This window comes from Fundulus heteroclitus, unplaced genomic scaffold, assembly GCF_011125445.2.
Source record: "Fundulus heteroclitus isolate FHET01 unplaced genomic scaffold, MU-UCD_Fhet_4.1 scaffold_375, whole genome shotgun sequence".
Classification (NCBI taxonomy): Eukaryota; Metazoa; Chordata; class Actinopteri; order Cyprinodontiformes; family Fundulidae; genus Fundulus; species Fundulus heteroclitus.
The window spans coordinates 74,138-92,425 of NW_023396787.1; the positions used below are offsets into that span (position 1 = coordinate 74,138).

At 39.8% G+C, this 18,288-nt stretch overlaps 1 protein-coding gene across 1 annotated transcript in view; it reads left to right on the forward strand.

Annotated features, from left to right (window-relative positions):
• The window catches only part of LOC105937502 (cadherin-8), a gene marked incomplete at its 5' end in the record, with an annotated part of 110,046 nt that overhangs the window by 67,801 nt on the left and 23,957 nt on the right, over positions 1–18,288 (forward strand). The window contains 3 exon segments of the mRNA XM_036130708.1: positions 693–812; positions 10,497–10,664; positions 10,866–11,053. Coding sequence (XP_035986601.1) covers positions 693–812; positions 10,497–10,664; positions 10,866–11,053 — 476 coding nt within the window.

An 18,288-nucleotide genomic window follows, 5' to 3' on the forward strand; every position in this document is an offset into this window, starting at 1 on the left:
CTGTGGTGAAGGGTCTTGCTCAGGGACCCAGAAGAACCACCAGGCCATCACTCCCATGTCCCATACATTCAGATCGGCCACAATTAGATGGATAGATTAGTGGAAGAGCTTGAGAAAAAGATGTCTGGGTTCCCCTGACGTTGCTGTAACCCGTGCAACCTGATCCTGGATGGAAAAAATACTGAAATAATCAACTATTCATTCAACATATTGAATTAAGTATTCACAAAATTATTGTCACTTCTAAATCATTACATATGTTTTTATTATTACATGTTATATTTTCTTTTGTTGACAAATGATGTATTTATAGTATGGTGGTAATTTAGGAATAAGCATGTATACCAGCATGTAGCTTCATTATCCTGAAACCCTTGGCATTGAAGGGGGTCAGATCGCCAATCAACCCAGACGTTACCACATCCTTCACTTTCGGCCATGTTGTTCTTTCCACTGATGACTGGAAGATAAATTGCAACTTTTTTCCTTCTTATAAAGTAAGCCAAAAAGTTTAGTTCTTCGCTTGAAACACAATGCAATGAGCAGGGTCCAGACATTTGACCAATCAACCCCACATTGTGTCCAATCGGCTCATCCTGATTGGCTCAGCGCAACCGCATCTTAAAGTACAGCGAGGCAGATCTGATTGCCTGTAGAGCTGCTGTTCGTAACTCTGTTCTCCTGCACCACAGGTACCCCGGTTACCAGGGTAACAGCCACAGATGCCGATGATCCGGTGTACGGGAACAGCGCTAAGCTCATCTACAGCATCCTGGACGGACAGCCGTATTTTTCCGTGGATCCAAACTCTGGTGAGTTCACTTTGCTGCTTGTTAATATATACATATATTTTAAAATGTGGGGCTCAGTCTCAATTATTAGGGCACAAATAAAGTCAGGGGTTTTCTGTTCAATCTATAATAAAAATTAAATACAGCCCTTTTAAATTATAGGGTTTCATGTGTTTGACATATCTTCAATCTGCCATTGCAGTTTTTCTTTATTCAGTAACAAGGGAGAAGATTTAACATGTACTTTCTTTACACTTCAGATAAATCTATATCCATTTTGGAACCTATATTAAAATGCTAGTATTAAACAATGGGTCCACGTTTTGTTTTACCAGGAACATAAATTAAATGACACAAGCAGCAGAAGTGGTAAGCCATGTCAGTGGAAACATAATGCCTTTATATAAGCTAGCCTTGTCAAATATAACATAAGCATTATGCAGTGACTAATATGCCTGTGCCCTAAACACGAAGCCCAATTTAATCACTGACTGCTGAAAGGAAGACATAAAGGAAGGAAACCGCGATGGAACAAGCCGAGCTCTTTATGCTGTTATTTCTTGCTTGATATGGCCTCACGAAAAGCTCTGTGAGACAGAAACGTTGTTTCATTAGACTTAATGGGAGCTTTTAATAGAGTGTGGAGGCCCTTTGTCACTTTCTAACCAATGGGGAGTGTAATGCCGAACAAAATGTAACGCATAAAAGCCACACCCATAATGGGAGCGACAAGAAAGAAATAGGCTTTCACAGTGAGACCCTGATTACATCTGAGGATTATTTCAATGGTCTTTTTTTTTTTTTTTTTGAACACTCCGCTGAAGAACAGCTCGCTCAACATTTCAGCATGCAAACATTAGCTGCTTGCTTTCGGTTAAATCAGCTCAGAGTTTTATCTCAGGTAAAAGTGTGGCTTTGTATGAAGTGTTCAGAAAAAGTTTGTTTTAGGAGTGCTGAATTAGAAGCCCCCGCTTGTCGGACACTAGGGTTAGACCATAGGCCTCCCTGAAATAGTTCATCTATACAGGGCATTGCCATCTGCCTGGACAGACTGGTGGTGTCTCACAATTGTAACTTAGGTCATTTTAAGGTGTTCCCAGGGTGTTACAACCTTACTTCCTTTGAATAAAGATGCACCAGTGTTCTAAACAGTAGCTATAAAGGGTGCAACCTATCAAACTTATTACAAAACTTATTATACCTCTTGAACCTTTTCACACGTTTTACATGCTTCATCGTATTTTGTTCACAATTCATGCAGTAAACCAACACAAAGTAGAATAGCAGTTATCTGGCTGGTTGGTAGACCTCCACCCTAGTCTTATGCGTTTTCCAGTTTTTATTCATCCCCTCCGGGTCAAATGTTTTTAAAACCATATTCCACTTCTATTAAAACTCCAGGTCTAGCTCTTCCAACTTTGAACATCAAAAGACAGACATTTATGTCCATTTTGTAAAATATCTCCTCACAATTCCTGAAAAGATAAAGGTTTTGTGCGGCCTAGTCAAAGTCTGACTGAGATGCTGCGGCTTGAAACTGGGGATTGATGCTCAAACCCTCAAATGTGACTCAGTTGCAACAATTCTTAGAATTCTGGGCCAACATTCTTCGGCATCCATGTAAGACTCGGTTTCGTCTCATGGCAAGTGCTTGATGTGAGTTGTTGTCACCAAAGGTGGCACTACCAGTTGTTAGGATGGGTGGGTGGGTGGGTGGGGGGGGTTCCTCATAAGAACAGACTGGATAGCTTTGTTTCCCTTAAAAAATATAATCATTTGAAATATGCACGTTGTATTTACTCAGGTGATCTTGAAATCAGTTTGATGATCTGATACGTGTGATAGTGCACCATCTGCGTCGGCCTCATAGCTGCCAGTCTTGTGGCTTTTGACGGAAGGTACAGCAGGGTGGGACGGCCTGTTTTAAAGCAACAGGTCTCTACGGTGTTACAGGTTGCAGACCATCAGCAGGTGGAGGTGCAACAGCTTCCCTCTACCCCCCCCCCCCTCCAATTATACTAAAAGTGTGTATATTTTCTAAAAAAAATCCATGACAAACCACTTTTGTGATGGGATGCACATCAACCAATAGGACCAGGAGGAGTATTCAGCGGGCCCATAAGGGGAGACATTATCAAATGCTTGCTAAAGGGGAGCTGACAGTGTTGGTTTATTGCTTGAAAAGTTGTGTAACAACAACAGGACTGCAGGTAACTCAGCCCATCTGTTTTGTGGAATGCTTATAGATTATCGCTGCGTGGAGCAGCCGCTAACTCAGGCTGCCAGGCGCAACCAACAACTCCCCCCCCCCCCTTTTTTTTTTCCTCTATCACTTCCCGTTCCAGATGCTCTCTCATGCACGCTTCCAAACACAAGCCCTCATGCTGGGGCATACACAACTATTACTGGGGCAGCAGAATGGAACTGGAGGTGCCCAGGTTTAATGTGACAGAAATGTAATGTGGCACTTTTGTAACTAAAAAAAAATAATCTATTAATTAGTGCCAGTGATCCTAAATTGTTATTTTGTTTCTTTTAGTTTTTATCTTCTTATGATTGTTATAATGGTTTAATTGATTATCTGTTAACTCTTTTGATGTGTGCTGCAGACTTACTGCCCAAGTCCCTCTTGCAAAGGAGATCTAGTTCTCGGTGGGGTTTTATATGGTGAAAAAAAGGCAAATGAAAATGAAATGAATCCAAAATGTACCCTCACCTTCTGCTGTCCCACTCACAGCCGAGCATACAGCTTAAAAAAAAACTGGGTCTGAGGGCACAGCTGCTGTAAAACAAGGTATTAAAACAAAGAAAGAATGATTATGGAGTGCAGATTTTGGACTGTTTTTAGCCATTTCCAGCTGTAAAGATAAGTTTCCCGAGATCTTAAACTGAAGTTCAAAATTAAAAAAAAATTGCTAACATTCCATTGACATCATGTGGCAGACGACTCCTTCACATACCAAAGATACATAAAATGGCTAAAACTAAAAGAGATACGGAATGAAGAGACAACACTTCACTGATACTGAAAATATCTCACGTTGATTCTTCTTCTTTCAGCAGTAACTTTAACACCGAAGAGTGTTGTAGTAAGAGCAGCCGGGTAACGCCTAAGTACGGGGCATAGAGTGATCGCAAAAACGGTTTCAGACCAGCTGGTCGCTTTTCATGGGCCAGTCAAGCTTAAAACAACCCGATTCAGGTCACCAGCCCATTGGGTGAAATGAAATTTAAGTCACCATGCTCCATCTGCGCTCGTTAGTAATATGTGGTTCATCAGCAGGATGTGTGAATATATATGTCTGATTGAAATGAGAAGCAGTTCTTCCTTCATCCGACTGCTCATCCTTTAATGCTAAATAGGCCAGTTCTCATATGGTGTTGTGTTCTGCAACATCACCGAGTGATGAATTCCAAAAGTAATATTAATAATTACTTCTCCCTTTCACAAACTCAGACACATCATGGTTCATAAACTTAACTCTAAACAGATTCCAGATTGGATCTCTAATTGCTTTTTCAGCTGACTTTTTAGCACGTGTCTGTAAGCAATATGATTAAATAATGGTGGAATTAATAAGGAATGAGATGGAAATTGACGGCTCATAATTTTGGAAAACAGAACACAATAAACAAGTTTGACGAAAGGGAGCCTCAGAATTTATGTACATAATTAGAACGAGCACTTGGATCAACAAATAGAACCCGGGCCCCGGCATGCAGTAGGTGTCACAATCCCCAAGCATCCGCAGCAAGCGACGCGGAAGCGCGCTGAATGGACATTCTGAGGATTAGCATTCATGTTTTGTTTGAGTCAGGAGCGCTCGCAGATGGCTCATTCAAGAGAGCCAGATGTTTTAATGAATGTTAATGGCAAATAAAAGGTAAGAAGAAAACAACCATTAGAATGCGTTTGACACTTGCAGCGACACATTGGAAATGAAACGGGTTCAATAAATAAATAAACATCATGCCCCAATTCATCACTTGGTTAATGGTCGGTGAAGTAAAGAAAAAAAAAGAAAAAAAGAAAAAAAGTGGAGGAAAATATCTATGGAAATTAGTGTTTGTCTATCTTCCCTTCGCGGTGATTAGGAATTAATTTGAATAATTAATGATGATCAACAGAGATGAGAGTGTTGCTGCTTGTAGGAAGTCTGAGCATCTTTTTGCGTGCGTGTGTGTGACACACTGAGTGTCTTGTTTGTGTTGCTCTTTTTGCACTTACTGATTAATCTGTGTTTATCACTGGAAGGGAGGTGGCCTACCTTCCTCGTTGCAAGCATGTGAGTAAGTGTGCTACGTACTGTTCACTTCGCTGTGCGCGGTACAAATGTCGCCCTTGCATTTGTTTTTTTTCTATTTGTGGTGTACACAAAAAACATTAGAAGATCCTTGCGGTGTAACAGGAAGTGCAACTGTAGCAAACTTGGAGGGTGTAGAGGTCACAGTAGGTGCAATCGGATTAACGATATGTAAGCACTCCACGTCCAAGCATCAACTTTTGACAAGCTGGGAGTGAGAATATGTTGGACAGGACGAAAGGGATGCAGAAACCAAGAACATGACAAGATGACCAGAACAGAGTAGTTTGACAGAGGACCTGACAACTGGTTATGGCTGAGCTGACTGAATACATAGGAGGGGCGACGGGAGGAGCAGCAGGTGAAGCAAATGAACGCAGGTGAGATGAGTAAAAGGCAGTTAAGCAGAAGGAAAGGAGGGGGGCTATGAGCTGAAAGGGGCAGAGGGAGAACTGGATCTGAAGGTAACGCGATGAATGGACATACATGAAGGAAAAACCTAATTAAACTAAGGATGGGCAGGCAGAATGGAAATACCTAACAGAACTACTAAAAGCATAATAACAGAAGCTGACTAACACAGGAACTGAATCTAACAGATACAAGAATACCCTACTAACATAAATACTGAACAGAAAACAAAGCTAATGACAGAAACAAGGATTTAAGGATGAACAATACTAAGAATGCAAAACATAAACAGCTACCATAAGTAGCCAAACGCCCGGGGATCCTGATATTTACCATTATTTGCAAATGTCCCATTTGGAGAACTTATTCAGTTGTGTCTTTGCCCTTTTTTGCATGAAAATAAGTCTGAATTTCAGCAGACACTCCTTCATTTCTGGAACTGATCAAATGATCAGTTTGACATACGGGTTGTTACATTTGTGACATAGTTCAGAGGCCATCTATATTAGATGAAACAAATCAAACATCGGAAATTGTAAAAGGCAATAATGGCTTAAGTTATTGGCTTCGAAACAACTGCAACAAACTGTATAGTTAAAACTGTATTAAATATTTTTCAAATGTTTTTAGTTTGAAAGACTTTTCCAGTCCAGTCCAATCTAACTTTATCTGTAGAGCACACTAAAACACCACAGTTGACCAAACTGCTGTGCAGAGTTAACACGCCTCAGACCGGACAAACGATGCTATTGAGAACAGGAGCGAATTAAAACAAGAAACGAAACAAAAACGTAGTAGGACACATAAAATCAGATAAAAACTATCAATACACCAAAGAAGATCAAATAAGCCCTTTACAAAGTGTTAGAAGCCAACGAGAATAGATAGGTTTTAAGAAGGGTTTTAAAAAACAGACAATGAGGAGGCCTGTCTGAGATGGAGGGGCAATTTGTTCCACAGTTTAGGAGCTGCTGCACTAAAAGCATGATCCCCCCTGAGCTTAAGCCTAGTTTTGGAGACACTCAGGAGCAGCTGGTCAGCTGATCTGAGAGAGCGCCAAGGTTTGTAGGGATGCAAGCAGCTGAAAAAGGTAAGGCGGGGCTAGGCCATACAAAGATCCAAAAACAAATGAAAGAGATTGAAAATGGATGCTGTAATGTACAGACAGCCAGAGGAGTGAAGCTAAAACAGGGGAAATGTGTCCATGTTTACTTGTGCTAGTTAGCAGTTGTACAGCAGTATTGTGGACTTTGCAGCTGGTGATGGAGAACCCACTGATCACTGTGTAAAATGCATTACTGTAATCCATCCTGGTGTTGACGGAGGCAGTTTTTTTTAAGAATTACGTTCAGCTCAAAATAAGTGAAAAAATAAATATATACACCCACAACACTGGGTATTTATAAACCTGTATTGAACTTCCATCCTTTAAACTGAATCACACACTCAACTGTGATCATATGTTCCTTTGATCAGTTTGATTTAAACTCGTTCACTTATGAGAACCTCACAACATTACCAAACAATATGTGTGAAACGAAACACTTAAAGGTGACTCGGGAGTAGAATTTAAGGTTTAATTTAAGAGGCTTAACAAAAATATTACCTTCACTGTGTGAATAACCGCTTTATTCAAGATAGTGTCCTTGCGTTCACAGGATCAATAGGGATTAACCACTATACAATTTCATGGTCAGGGGTGGCCTTTTGTCATTTGGCGTATAAAGAAAAGGCTTTTGATTAAAAAAAAAAAGCATGTGATAAGAATCCCAGAAATGCTTCAAAATGATCTTAAAAACAGGAGTTTTTGAAAATGGAAGGAATCCGAGAGCGAAGCAACACTAAGATACCTGAAAAAGTACATCCGAGACCTGCACTAGGAAGCAGGATTATAGGCTTAGAGAGGTATCTTCAGTTTTTTTCTTTGTTTTTTTTTTTTTCCTGTGGGTTTTTTAGCATCACAAAGCTGGTTCTCACAATGTATGATTGTGGGAGTTTAAGATGGAATCCTACTGTGTTCAGTTTCATGACAAAAGATCAACAGTTGCTAAGACACTGCTTTTTAACTATTTTTCATTATATATATATATATATATATATATATATATATATATATATATATATATATATATATATAGTATGTGTGTGCATTTGACTGAGATATCACTTTTAAAGCAAATACCTAAGAAGCTTCAACAGAGCCCTTTTAGTCTGCCTCGAAATTCTGCTATATCTAACAGGCACATTCATCATATATAGTGCCTTGCTAAAGTATTGATACCTGTTGAACATAGGGTCACATAACAACCACAGACCTTAAGGATTTCTTTTTTTTTTTTTTTTTGCTGCAGAGACAGGAATAAATTCTTGACTGGGAAGTATAAGGAAAATAATGGTTTCCTCTTGACATAAAATCTCAATAAATTATATTAAAATTTGAGATTTATGTCCAAGTCAGTGCAGAATACACCTTAAATTCAATCAGATGTAGCTTTATGTCTGTGATATTCACCATGTACAATGTCCTAAAAATGAATGGGAAAAATGCTTAGAAAACTTATTCTCATGCATTTTAGATCCTAAATGAAAGACAACAAACCAAGACTTTTATGATGAATCCACTGACTGCAATGGGTAATTTTTAGCCCTGTTTAGGGGAAAACAACATCTCGGGTTGCTTTTGAAAGAACTTTCTCTGAATACGTTGGGAAACAGCACAATTAAAAATAATTACACAATTTTTAATGATCAGCTCTACTTCTGCTCTAGCAATGGAGCCATTGTGTTGATAGGAGTGGTTAATAAAAGCCTTCACATTTCTGTTCTTTTTTTTTTGTCAACTGTTCTTCCTGCTTTAGCTACAGCAGCTGTGTTCTTATGAATAATAGAATTATTCTATGAATTTAGAATCAGAACTTATCTTTTTTTTTCTTCTGAAATAGTTGCCTCCAGTTCCATGACCATCGCTGGTCATCTGAGGATAAACCATTTCTCACCACTGTAAATGTGTCACATATAGGCAACAGGTAGTCTCTGGTTGGTTGATGGTATAAAACTTAAATGACACTGAAATACATTTTTTTTTTAAAAAAGACATAAATTAAAGCCACAAACACCTGGCCAAATTAATTTAACATAAAAATGACAAAAATATGGGGAATAAAAAATAATATTAACAATATAATGATGGAAAAATCAAAAAAGTGCATAAACATCTTAAACGCCAGGTTTTTTTTTTTTGTTACTACAGAAACAAGGCCACAATAAAGAGGTCCTAATTTGTTTTTCACTTTCAGTGAACTCTTCCACTTTCACTTTTTCCTTGGTTGGAGTCTGTCGACATCCCACAAATGGACTCATGACAATATTTGTCATGAGTCTCAACTCTGGTTCAGTCAATCCAAAACTTTAACGTTCCTTTCTTGAAACTATTCTTAGGTTGAGTTTGATTTATGCTTGAACTCACTGTGATGCTGACAAGCCAAATAAAATGCAGAAATGCAGGGTTTACCCCCCCCCCCCCCCTTCGGCATACAAAGTCATGCAAGCTAGCTTAATTAGCCACTCTAGCAAGAGAGAGGACATGTGCATCGTTGTTGCTCTGCGCCTCTGTTGGCCCACTGGTAAACAGGCAACCTGTCAAGTGTGTAAGCTGCCTCTAGTCTGCTAGCCGCTGGAGACAGGCTACCATCACTGCGCTGAAAGAAAAGCATAGGCGGGTTTTAAATTCCTGACTCATATAAAAGTGATATTCCATTTCAACTCCAACCACCATCCCCGTCCCATCTTCAGAAAAGCGATTCCAACAGGTTGATGTTGCCACAACCATGTTTCACCAAGGAGATGGGTCAGTTCAGGGTCATGCACAGTGGTGGTTTTGCAATTCTCATAGTGTCTTTAATGTAGAGCAAACTCATTCAACACTGAAATGTAACCCCAAATAAATAGATAAATGTTTTGTGGTTGTAATGTAAAAAAAACATTCAATAGGTATAAAAACCTTTGCAAGGCATAGTAGATGCCTTATCCAAAGAACACTAGTTAAACAACTAAGAGCAAAATATTATAAATAAGTCCAATATGTGTAGTCATTGGTTCTAAAGGTCCAGAAAAGTTGTGTTAAACCAACAACCCACCAAGATTTAAAAAGTGTTTATTATGTATTGCCTGTTCTCTCATGCAGTCATATTTTTTATTCCATATCCCTCACCTCTGCATTTACAGAGATCATCTCTTTTGTGTTTGACCTCTAAAAAATGCCCTTGAATTGTGCCGCTTTTCTGAGGAAAAACAGAAAAGCAAAAAAAACAAAACAAAAAAAACATCCAGGCACTGAAAGCATCTAACCCCTCCCATGTTTCTCATCAAAGACAAGCATAATATCATTGTCTGAGGGAGCTCAAGACCAAGGCAGGGTGTCATGCCAAAGCCTGGCTTTTATGAGGGGTTTTATATTCATTTGATGATCTTGCGGGCCTCTGCTTCCTGAGTGGATTATCCATATATGCCAGTGCTGAGCCCTTTTTATATTCAGCACTGCGGCAGAGTCAATAAGGTCCGTTCTGCATACAATATTCAAGATTATACAAGACAGACAGCATAATTCACACTCAATCAGAATACAAATGACTCCAGACGGCGGAACAACTCATTGGAAAACAAACAGCTGATTCTCAGGGATGGGACCGGATCAGTCATGACCACCTTTCTATGCTCACACATGCAGCACTCTTTTAAGAAAAAATGAGAATAACCTGTGGAGAATTCTTTGTCCCTGCTTAGTATGACTTTCCTTGTTTTTTCAAGTTGTGGTCCAAAAAAAAAAACCCTGCAAAGTACGAAGGTGGGCACAAATGTTACCGTTTGCCTTTCATCTTTGCCCTGCGCATCCTTGAGCATACTCGCATGAGCATCATTAATTTGATGTGCGAGGTATAAGCAGTCATGTTGTTAATTGCGTCTTTGTGTTATGAACTGTCTCCACCTGCAGCTACCATAAAAATCGCTCTCCATGGGATGGATCGGGAGATGAGAGAGGAGTACCTGGTGGTGATACAGGCTAAAGATATGGGAGGTCATATGGGTGGCTTGTCTGGAACGACCACCGTGACCATCACGCTAACGGACATTAACGACAATCCACCCAAGTTCACCAAAAGTAAGCGACTTAACAACCCCAAAGGCCTTGAATCTAATAAAAGATGTGCCGTGTGTATTTCTTATGATTAGGCAAAATAAATGTTTGCACAGCAAGTTAATTGCGCTAACTGCTGTAATATATCCTAATGAACCACTACACTGTAAGATTTGGTAGTTTCATTAGGATTTATGGAAACCCAAAGGCTCTTTTCGTCCACAGGTTTGTACGAGTTTGGAATCCCTGAAGACCTACCGATAGGGAAGACAGGCGGCAAGGTGAAGGCGGATGATCGAGACATCGGGGAAAACGCCAAGTCGACATACAACATCATAGAGGGAGATGACCTGGGCATTTTCGAGATCGTTACAGATGCACAAACACAAGAAGGGATTCTCAGGCTAAAAAAGGTAAGACCCAAAAGTTTACATTTGAACCTTATAAACCGCAGAGAGAAGCAAATATATTGTCTCTGGTTATATTGAACAGGACATAGTACGTGACAAAAATTATATATAGAAAATCCCCCCAGTTCTCTCAGTAGTGTCAATAAAAAAAACAAAAAAAAAAAAACGTTTGGTACAGAGGGGCTCAATGTGTGGTTGACCATTCTTCAGAGGTGTTATTTGGCCCCCAAAATCAACTGACTGTATGATGTCATGTGGAAAATCTTGACCCCAACTCAATATACACCTTTGCGGTGGATTAGAATAGAAATAGGAAACCATACCTTTGCATCCAACATCAGTGTCTGACCTTCCAAATACAAATACTGGAAGAATGGTCAAAACACCCATAAATAATTGAAGCTAGTTTTCCTGCATAGAGCTGGTGGCCAGCATATTAAATCATATGGATTAATAATAGGATGTCAGTGAAGTTAAAGTCTGTGACGGCAAATGAGCAAATACTTTTGGTAATATTCAAAATACTGAGATTAAGAACCCTTATTCCAAGTCAAGAATAAATCGCCCTCTTCTTCCTCAACATAGGGCTGTAGCACCAATGAAATAAAATGATTAACCTATCATGTTTGCTATGGACATTTAATGTGTGTCACATATGAGAGGAATAAGATACACTCCCTTGTGGTCGCTAGTTGTTTTTATCTTTGATGTTACACCGCTAGGAATGCTGACACCTGAAGCCTTCCTTCCTTGTCAGCTGTCAAGAAACTTGCTTTTGGGGAAATTTTGCTAAAATTTGAGGTGCAACATGAGATCTTAGGATATTAAAACGCTACATCTCTTTTTGGAGAAGTCTGTCTCTCCATTTCCATTAAGTGGTTCTAATGCCTAAAACACATTGTAAATCTCCTTTTTGGGTTTTCACAAATAAAATATAGGTTTTAAAATCTCAACCTGCCTTGTAAGGATTATGTTCAGTGCAGTATTATCCTATTTAGGTTTGACTAGCTTCAGTACTTAACATTTTAAACTAGACATGGTCAAGTGCCGCCCCAGCTCATTGAAAGATGCGGGATAGACTTTTAGTTTAGCATCAACGGGAAGCTTCACAGCAGATGAAAACTTTAGCATTGTTCCTGGCTAGCATTGGTTACAAACCGTTTCTAGCTTGTCTGTCATTCTGTAACCAGTTTCCTTTTTTCTATAAAGCAACCAAAATCCGTAATGGCCGACTGTTTCAAAACAGCAGGACAACTCAAGAACAGTCTCCTATTCAAAATAAGTTTCTCAGACAGAAATACACGATAGATTGTGGGTTAGAACCCTAAAATCCACTGCATTACATCCATAATACAAGCTAGTTTTTACTTCAACACATGGAGTTGTTAGCGCCTCGTGGGGCAAAGTTTATCATGGCGAGAAATACTGTGGCGTTTTTATATTGCAAACCCCCCATGCTATGATATTACGTTACACCCCCAGTAATCAAATGACACCAATGAAGTAGGTGTTTTTCCTTCAGGCCAGACGCTTCAGAGGTTATTGCCTAGATGTCATTGCTCGCCACTGGGTATTTAGATCACTAAATTCCACATTATACACAGGACTAAAGCTTAAATTTAAGATGCTAAGATTAGAGTCAGACTTTGACTGATATTGACTGATATTTATGATAAATACATCAAAGTCATTGATTGTGTCAATGACGTGTACGCCTTTGTGTGGTATACGTGACAGATGGATATGAGCGGTCAGGTCTAGAGTCAGAGCTGGTTCAGTGTCTGCTAAGAGCTGCCGAACATCACTCAAATCTGCAATGGCATTGTGTTGTCATATAAAACAACATTACCCCAAGGACGTGTTGTGCGACTTTGTGGAAGTGTGAACAATAAACTGCGTAGGTGGAAAGTATAAGAGTTAAGGCAATCTTCCGGGACAGCAACACAGTGCCACTACAGTCAACATGGACTGCAAAACAAATAACACTAAAATCATAAGGTCTCCAGCACATGTTATAAACGCTAGTGGTCCTGGAAACATTCTCTGTCATGTTCTACACAGACTCCAATGTTCTCCATGTCTGCTCTGCTTGCTCTTTGCTGCTCTCTGAGTTTGCTGCCTATATAAAATGTCTATTCATTACCATAGCAAACCCATTTGTATTGTGCCTCAAGCTATGCAGTGGGCACGGCAAATATTTCAAGTTTACTTTGGTGCTCTTTTAAGGTGAGATTAAAACGAAACATTTTGGTGTACGTGCGATACGTCTGGCAGAAGATTCAGCACATCGCCCTGATCACACGATCCCCATAGTGGTCAATGATTCTGATTCTAAATTCAGTGGCAGCATCATGCTGTAGCGCGGCATTTTTTCAATTCAATTCAATTTTCAATTGAATTTTATTTATATCGCGCCAATTCATGAAACATGTCATCTCGAGGCACTTTAAAAAGTCAAATTCAATCATATTATACAGATTGGTCAAAGATTTCCTATATAAGGAAACCAGTTGATTGCATCAAAGTCCCGACAAGCAGCATTCACTCCTGGAGAAGCGTAGAGCCACAGGAAGAGTCATCTGCATTGTCCATGGCTTTGCTGCAATCCCTCATACTGAGCAAGCATGAAGCAACAGTGGGAAGAAAAACCACCCATTAACGGGAAGGAAAAACCTCCGGCAGAACCGGGCTCAGTATGAACGGTCATCTGCCTCGACCGACTGGGGTTACAGAAGACAGAACAGAGACACAACAAGACAGACAAAAAAGCACAGAAGCACACATTGATCCAGTAATCTGTTCTATATTAGATGGTAGTAGCGGGTGATCCGTCTTCCCTGGAAGATGTCACAGTTAACAGAACGCCAGACCAGCTGTACCTACTATGAAGAAAAAGAGAGAGAGCAAAAAGTCAAAAGCTGAAATGACGACAGTCATTTAAATGCAATACAATGCAAAACTGGAGAACAGTAGAAATCAGTAGAAATCAACAGTTTCTCCTCAGTGAATGGGAAACTGCTCAGTTGAATGGAGCTATAACACAAGGCATACAAAAAAAAAACATTGTTAAAGGCTGCCAAAGAGTTGAGACTGGGCCCAGGGTTCACCTTCAACTAGGGCAGCAGCACTAAATACACAGGCAGAGCTACGTATAATGGAATGATTTACATCCAAGCGTACTCATGTGTTGAAATGGCCCAAAGTCCAGACGTGAATTCAATTTAGGATCGGTGGCAAGACTTCTAAATTAATGTTCAGGTGCTTTCCATCAAGTCTGACTCAGCTGGAGCTATTTTTCAAAGAATAGGGAACAAAAATCATTGCAACAGTGAAATTGGGAAACAATTCAAGGGATATGGATACATCTTAGAAGACACTGTACCTATTCAAAGCCTGCTTGATAATATGTGGGGAAAATATGTGGTGAGGCATTTCTCGCACGTTCTAATTTTAACCCTTCCCTCTGTGTTATCTCTGCGACCTGGACAGGGGAAAAGATTCTCAGTTAACTTTAATGTCCATCTAATGCAAGGTTTAAAATATATGAGATCTTTGTGGCAAGATTTGATCCTATTGATCTGAGGCTTAGAAATGGGCAAACGAAGGGCAGAAATCCTTTTCTGTTTGAGATTTAAGCTTTTTATCTGTTAGCCCCCAGGCCTGTCGAGGGATGTTAGAGGGATGCTGAGCTTTCACCCCTGCAGCCAGTGGTGAACTTTCAAGTCTCTAAATGGCCTGCGTGTACATGCTGATTTGATGCTAACGCTTGACTGGGGCCAAAGAAAGACACAGTGGGGTTGTCGGGTTACATGCAAGGGGGGATGTTAGCTCAGTTGCGACAAGAATGTGTCCAAGTCACTGCATGACTCACTTCCTTCTAAGAAATTAGAACTTCACTAGTTAATTCTCGTTGTTAAGTGCCTGTTTACATCGGACAGTACGGCAGTCTGTGCTAACATTTTAAATGCAGTATATACCTGTTATATCTGTACCTTTCCTGCTCTTCCTTTTGCAGTCATGCATCTGTATGGTCTTTGGCACTTAGTTATGCTAGCACAACTTTGGCAGTGCAAGTTGCAGGAAATTTCACCAGGATTGTTGTGGCATTTTAAATTCCACTTTAAGTGCTGAATTGTTTTTTTTTCATTGTGTGAATCAATGTCAAGCAAACTTTTAGTACGTTCTTAATATCTTTACTCTCTGCTTTCACTATTTCTGTGTACCACTTCCTCCTACTCAGAGCACATTTTCTGCACCACCAGTGTGATGTGAATCCCATTTTTAATATGTTTTTTTTAAATATTGTACTTAACTGTATCCCACTAAATGAAGATGTTCATTTCTAAACTGTAACCTACCAAGTTACAGTTATTGATTGGGGGAAAAAAATACTTTTGTCTGCAGACACACAAAAAAAATGATTAGGTCAGTGTTGAAGCCATGTTTTTGACACAACCCGCCCCCCCGCCACACACACACAGGTACCACACACACACAAAAGTCCACAATAAATGTTTTCTAAATAAATTATGTAATGATGTTTCAACAACAGTCTTTCAAACAACTATTTCTTTTGTCCGACAGACAAAAAGAAGTAGACAGACTTCCCCCCCACTAAAAACAACAACAGCAAAAAATAATAAATGAAACGATTAAAAATCAAGGTTGCTGCCAATCTTTGACACGCTGAGGCTCTGGTGCTTTTTCAAAACAAAATGCAGACCTTTTTCCTCTAAAACTGTTGTTGAGGGAATTGAAAACACAAGAAATGATTTGATCTTTGTTATTCTGTCTACCAGTTAATTCACATTGTTAAACGCCTGTTTTACCTCACACAGTATGGGGGTCTACAGGAACATAGTCGTTTTAACAGCAGTATGTCTGATAACCGCACAAAGCTCCTTTTGCATTTGTGAATGTCCTGATAGTCAGCAGTAGCCGTGTGACAGCCGCACCGTGCATGCTAATAACAATATAACCTCCTTGGATTATTCAGCCCCGCCAGTGTTTGTTTAATGAATTAATAATTCCACCAGGCCAAAACGGGGCTTCTGTTCTGATTCGGCGTACAGGATATTATACTGCGCCATACAAAACGCGGCTTGTATAGATGCTTTATTTGATTTGGTAATTGATAGTGAAAATTATTTTAATTAAACATAGCTGGGGTAATTAAGGACGCTGTTTACCACAGTGTTTTCTTAAAAAGAGAATATGGCATAATTAAATTTGCCAGCGACAGTCAAAGAACCGCCCTTCCTCCCGTCTCCTTTTTTTAGCTCTCTGCTAGGCCATCGGAAACAAACGTAATGAGTTGTTTCTACACGCTGTCGTGTGAGAACATTAGCGCAGCGCTTTCATACCAGGGAAGCAAAGCATGGTAAGCCGTTTTAACAGAATCAATTTGAAGCCTTTTGCTTTGATGACAAACAGCTCTGAAATACGCCCCATTACTTTTCTATGGAATGCTTGAAGACTAAATATATAATCTTTGAGTACACTTCAGGCAACGTCTACTTGCTGTTGGAAAACAGAGGAAAGCTGATGTTAAAGGACAGCAGTGTGTAGCTCTAAGGCTAGGGTGCACTTTAACCTGAAATTAACTGATTCTGGGTAGTATGACAGATCCTGTCACTACATATAACACTACGGTTTTAATATTACATGTAGGGTCCGTGCGGGGCTCTCACCAAAGTCTTCAATGGCACATAAACGTGCAGTGTAATGGAAAGTGACGTTCCAGATTGTTTTGAGCATGACTGCAGTGACGGGGTCATGGTTGTTTCTCACTGCAGGGCCAGAATATTAAAGCTTATATTTGGATTGGCAGGAGTGGGGTCTGTTTGCGTTGGTGTGGCTTGATTGTGGAGGTTTTAAAGGAAGGGAGACGAGACGTGATAACTGTGGTGGTGGTGCCGTACTAGCGTGATCTTCTTGTGCCATTGTTCCCAAACGTTTCGGGTTTTGACCCACAAACTAACAGTGAATTGGGACCCAAGTGTACAGTAGTCAATAAGCATTGTACTACAGTGCCAGTACATCAGTTCACATAATAACTGCAATTTTTGATGTACTCTATATATTTTTTTGTAGACCAAAACAAAATTGAGCTTAATTGTGAAGCAGGAAGACATGTAGATTTTTTTTTTTTTTTAACAAAGAAAGATCAGCAGTGTGTGTACTGTATCTATCCACAATGGGTATCTGGACACTATGTTGTGTCTATCGTTCTTTGCTAAAAAGCTTAGGCTCAGGGAGGTTGGATAGTGAGCATTTGCAAAACAAGACAAATTGTTAGGCTTTGTATGATTTTTATTTGGATTTAGGTCTGGTCTTCTCTAACTTATGAATATGCTTCAATCTAAACCATTCTGTTGTAGCTTTGACTGCAAGTTTAGGGTCGCTACACATGGTGGACCAGACTACCCATGTCTTTTTACAGCCTGCAACAGGGTTTCTTCCTGGACTCTCCTGTATTTAGATCCATCTACCCCCCTTTCACTCTGCTTAGAGTCCTGTTCCTGCTGAACAAAGACATCTCCACAGCATGATGCTGCCACCGCCATCAATTACATTAGAACTGTGTTCTCATGGGGATGTGCGGTGTTCATTTTTTTTGTATTCTGAACAAAACCAGAACGTTTATGTTTGATCTCATCTAACCAAAGCACCAACTTCCACACGTCTGCTGTTTCCCCTTGATGGCTTGTGGATAACTTTGTTTAAGATCTTTGATGTCTTTCACTCAAAACTGTGCCACTCTGTGATAAAGGCCAGATTTGTGGAGCGCTTTAATGATCGATGTCTCCGAACATCATTCACAACAACTACAGGACATTAGGAGATACATCACAGCCTACCCTCCATGTGATGTAACTACTAACAAACTGGGAAGTCAAACTCCTAATGTTCAAATTTGTGACTATGGATATCCTCTTCTGTGGCAAACGAGCAGAACCAGCATGAAGTGTTTCAGAACAAGGATTCCTTGACATGATTTTATTTCGATGCAAACCCACGTCCCTTTTAAATGTGCATAGTGTAAGTTTTTCATGTTAGATATTGTTGTTTTCTTTTCCACACATGCCCTTACATTTGCAGAATGTGTAAAATGAGCTATCCTCTATTTACTACATTTGCCTCTATTGGCTGGAATAGCCAGTTCATGAGGGAGTGATTCAGGCCGAATTCTCTGTGCTTGTGTGTGGGTGTGACGCGTTGCATGCTCTTGTTGATCT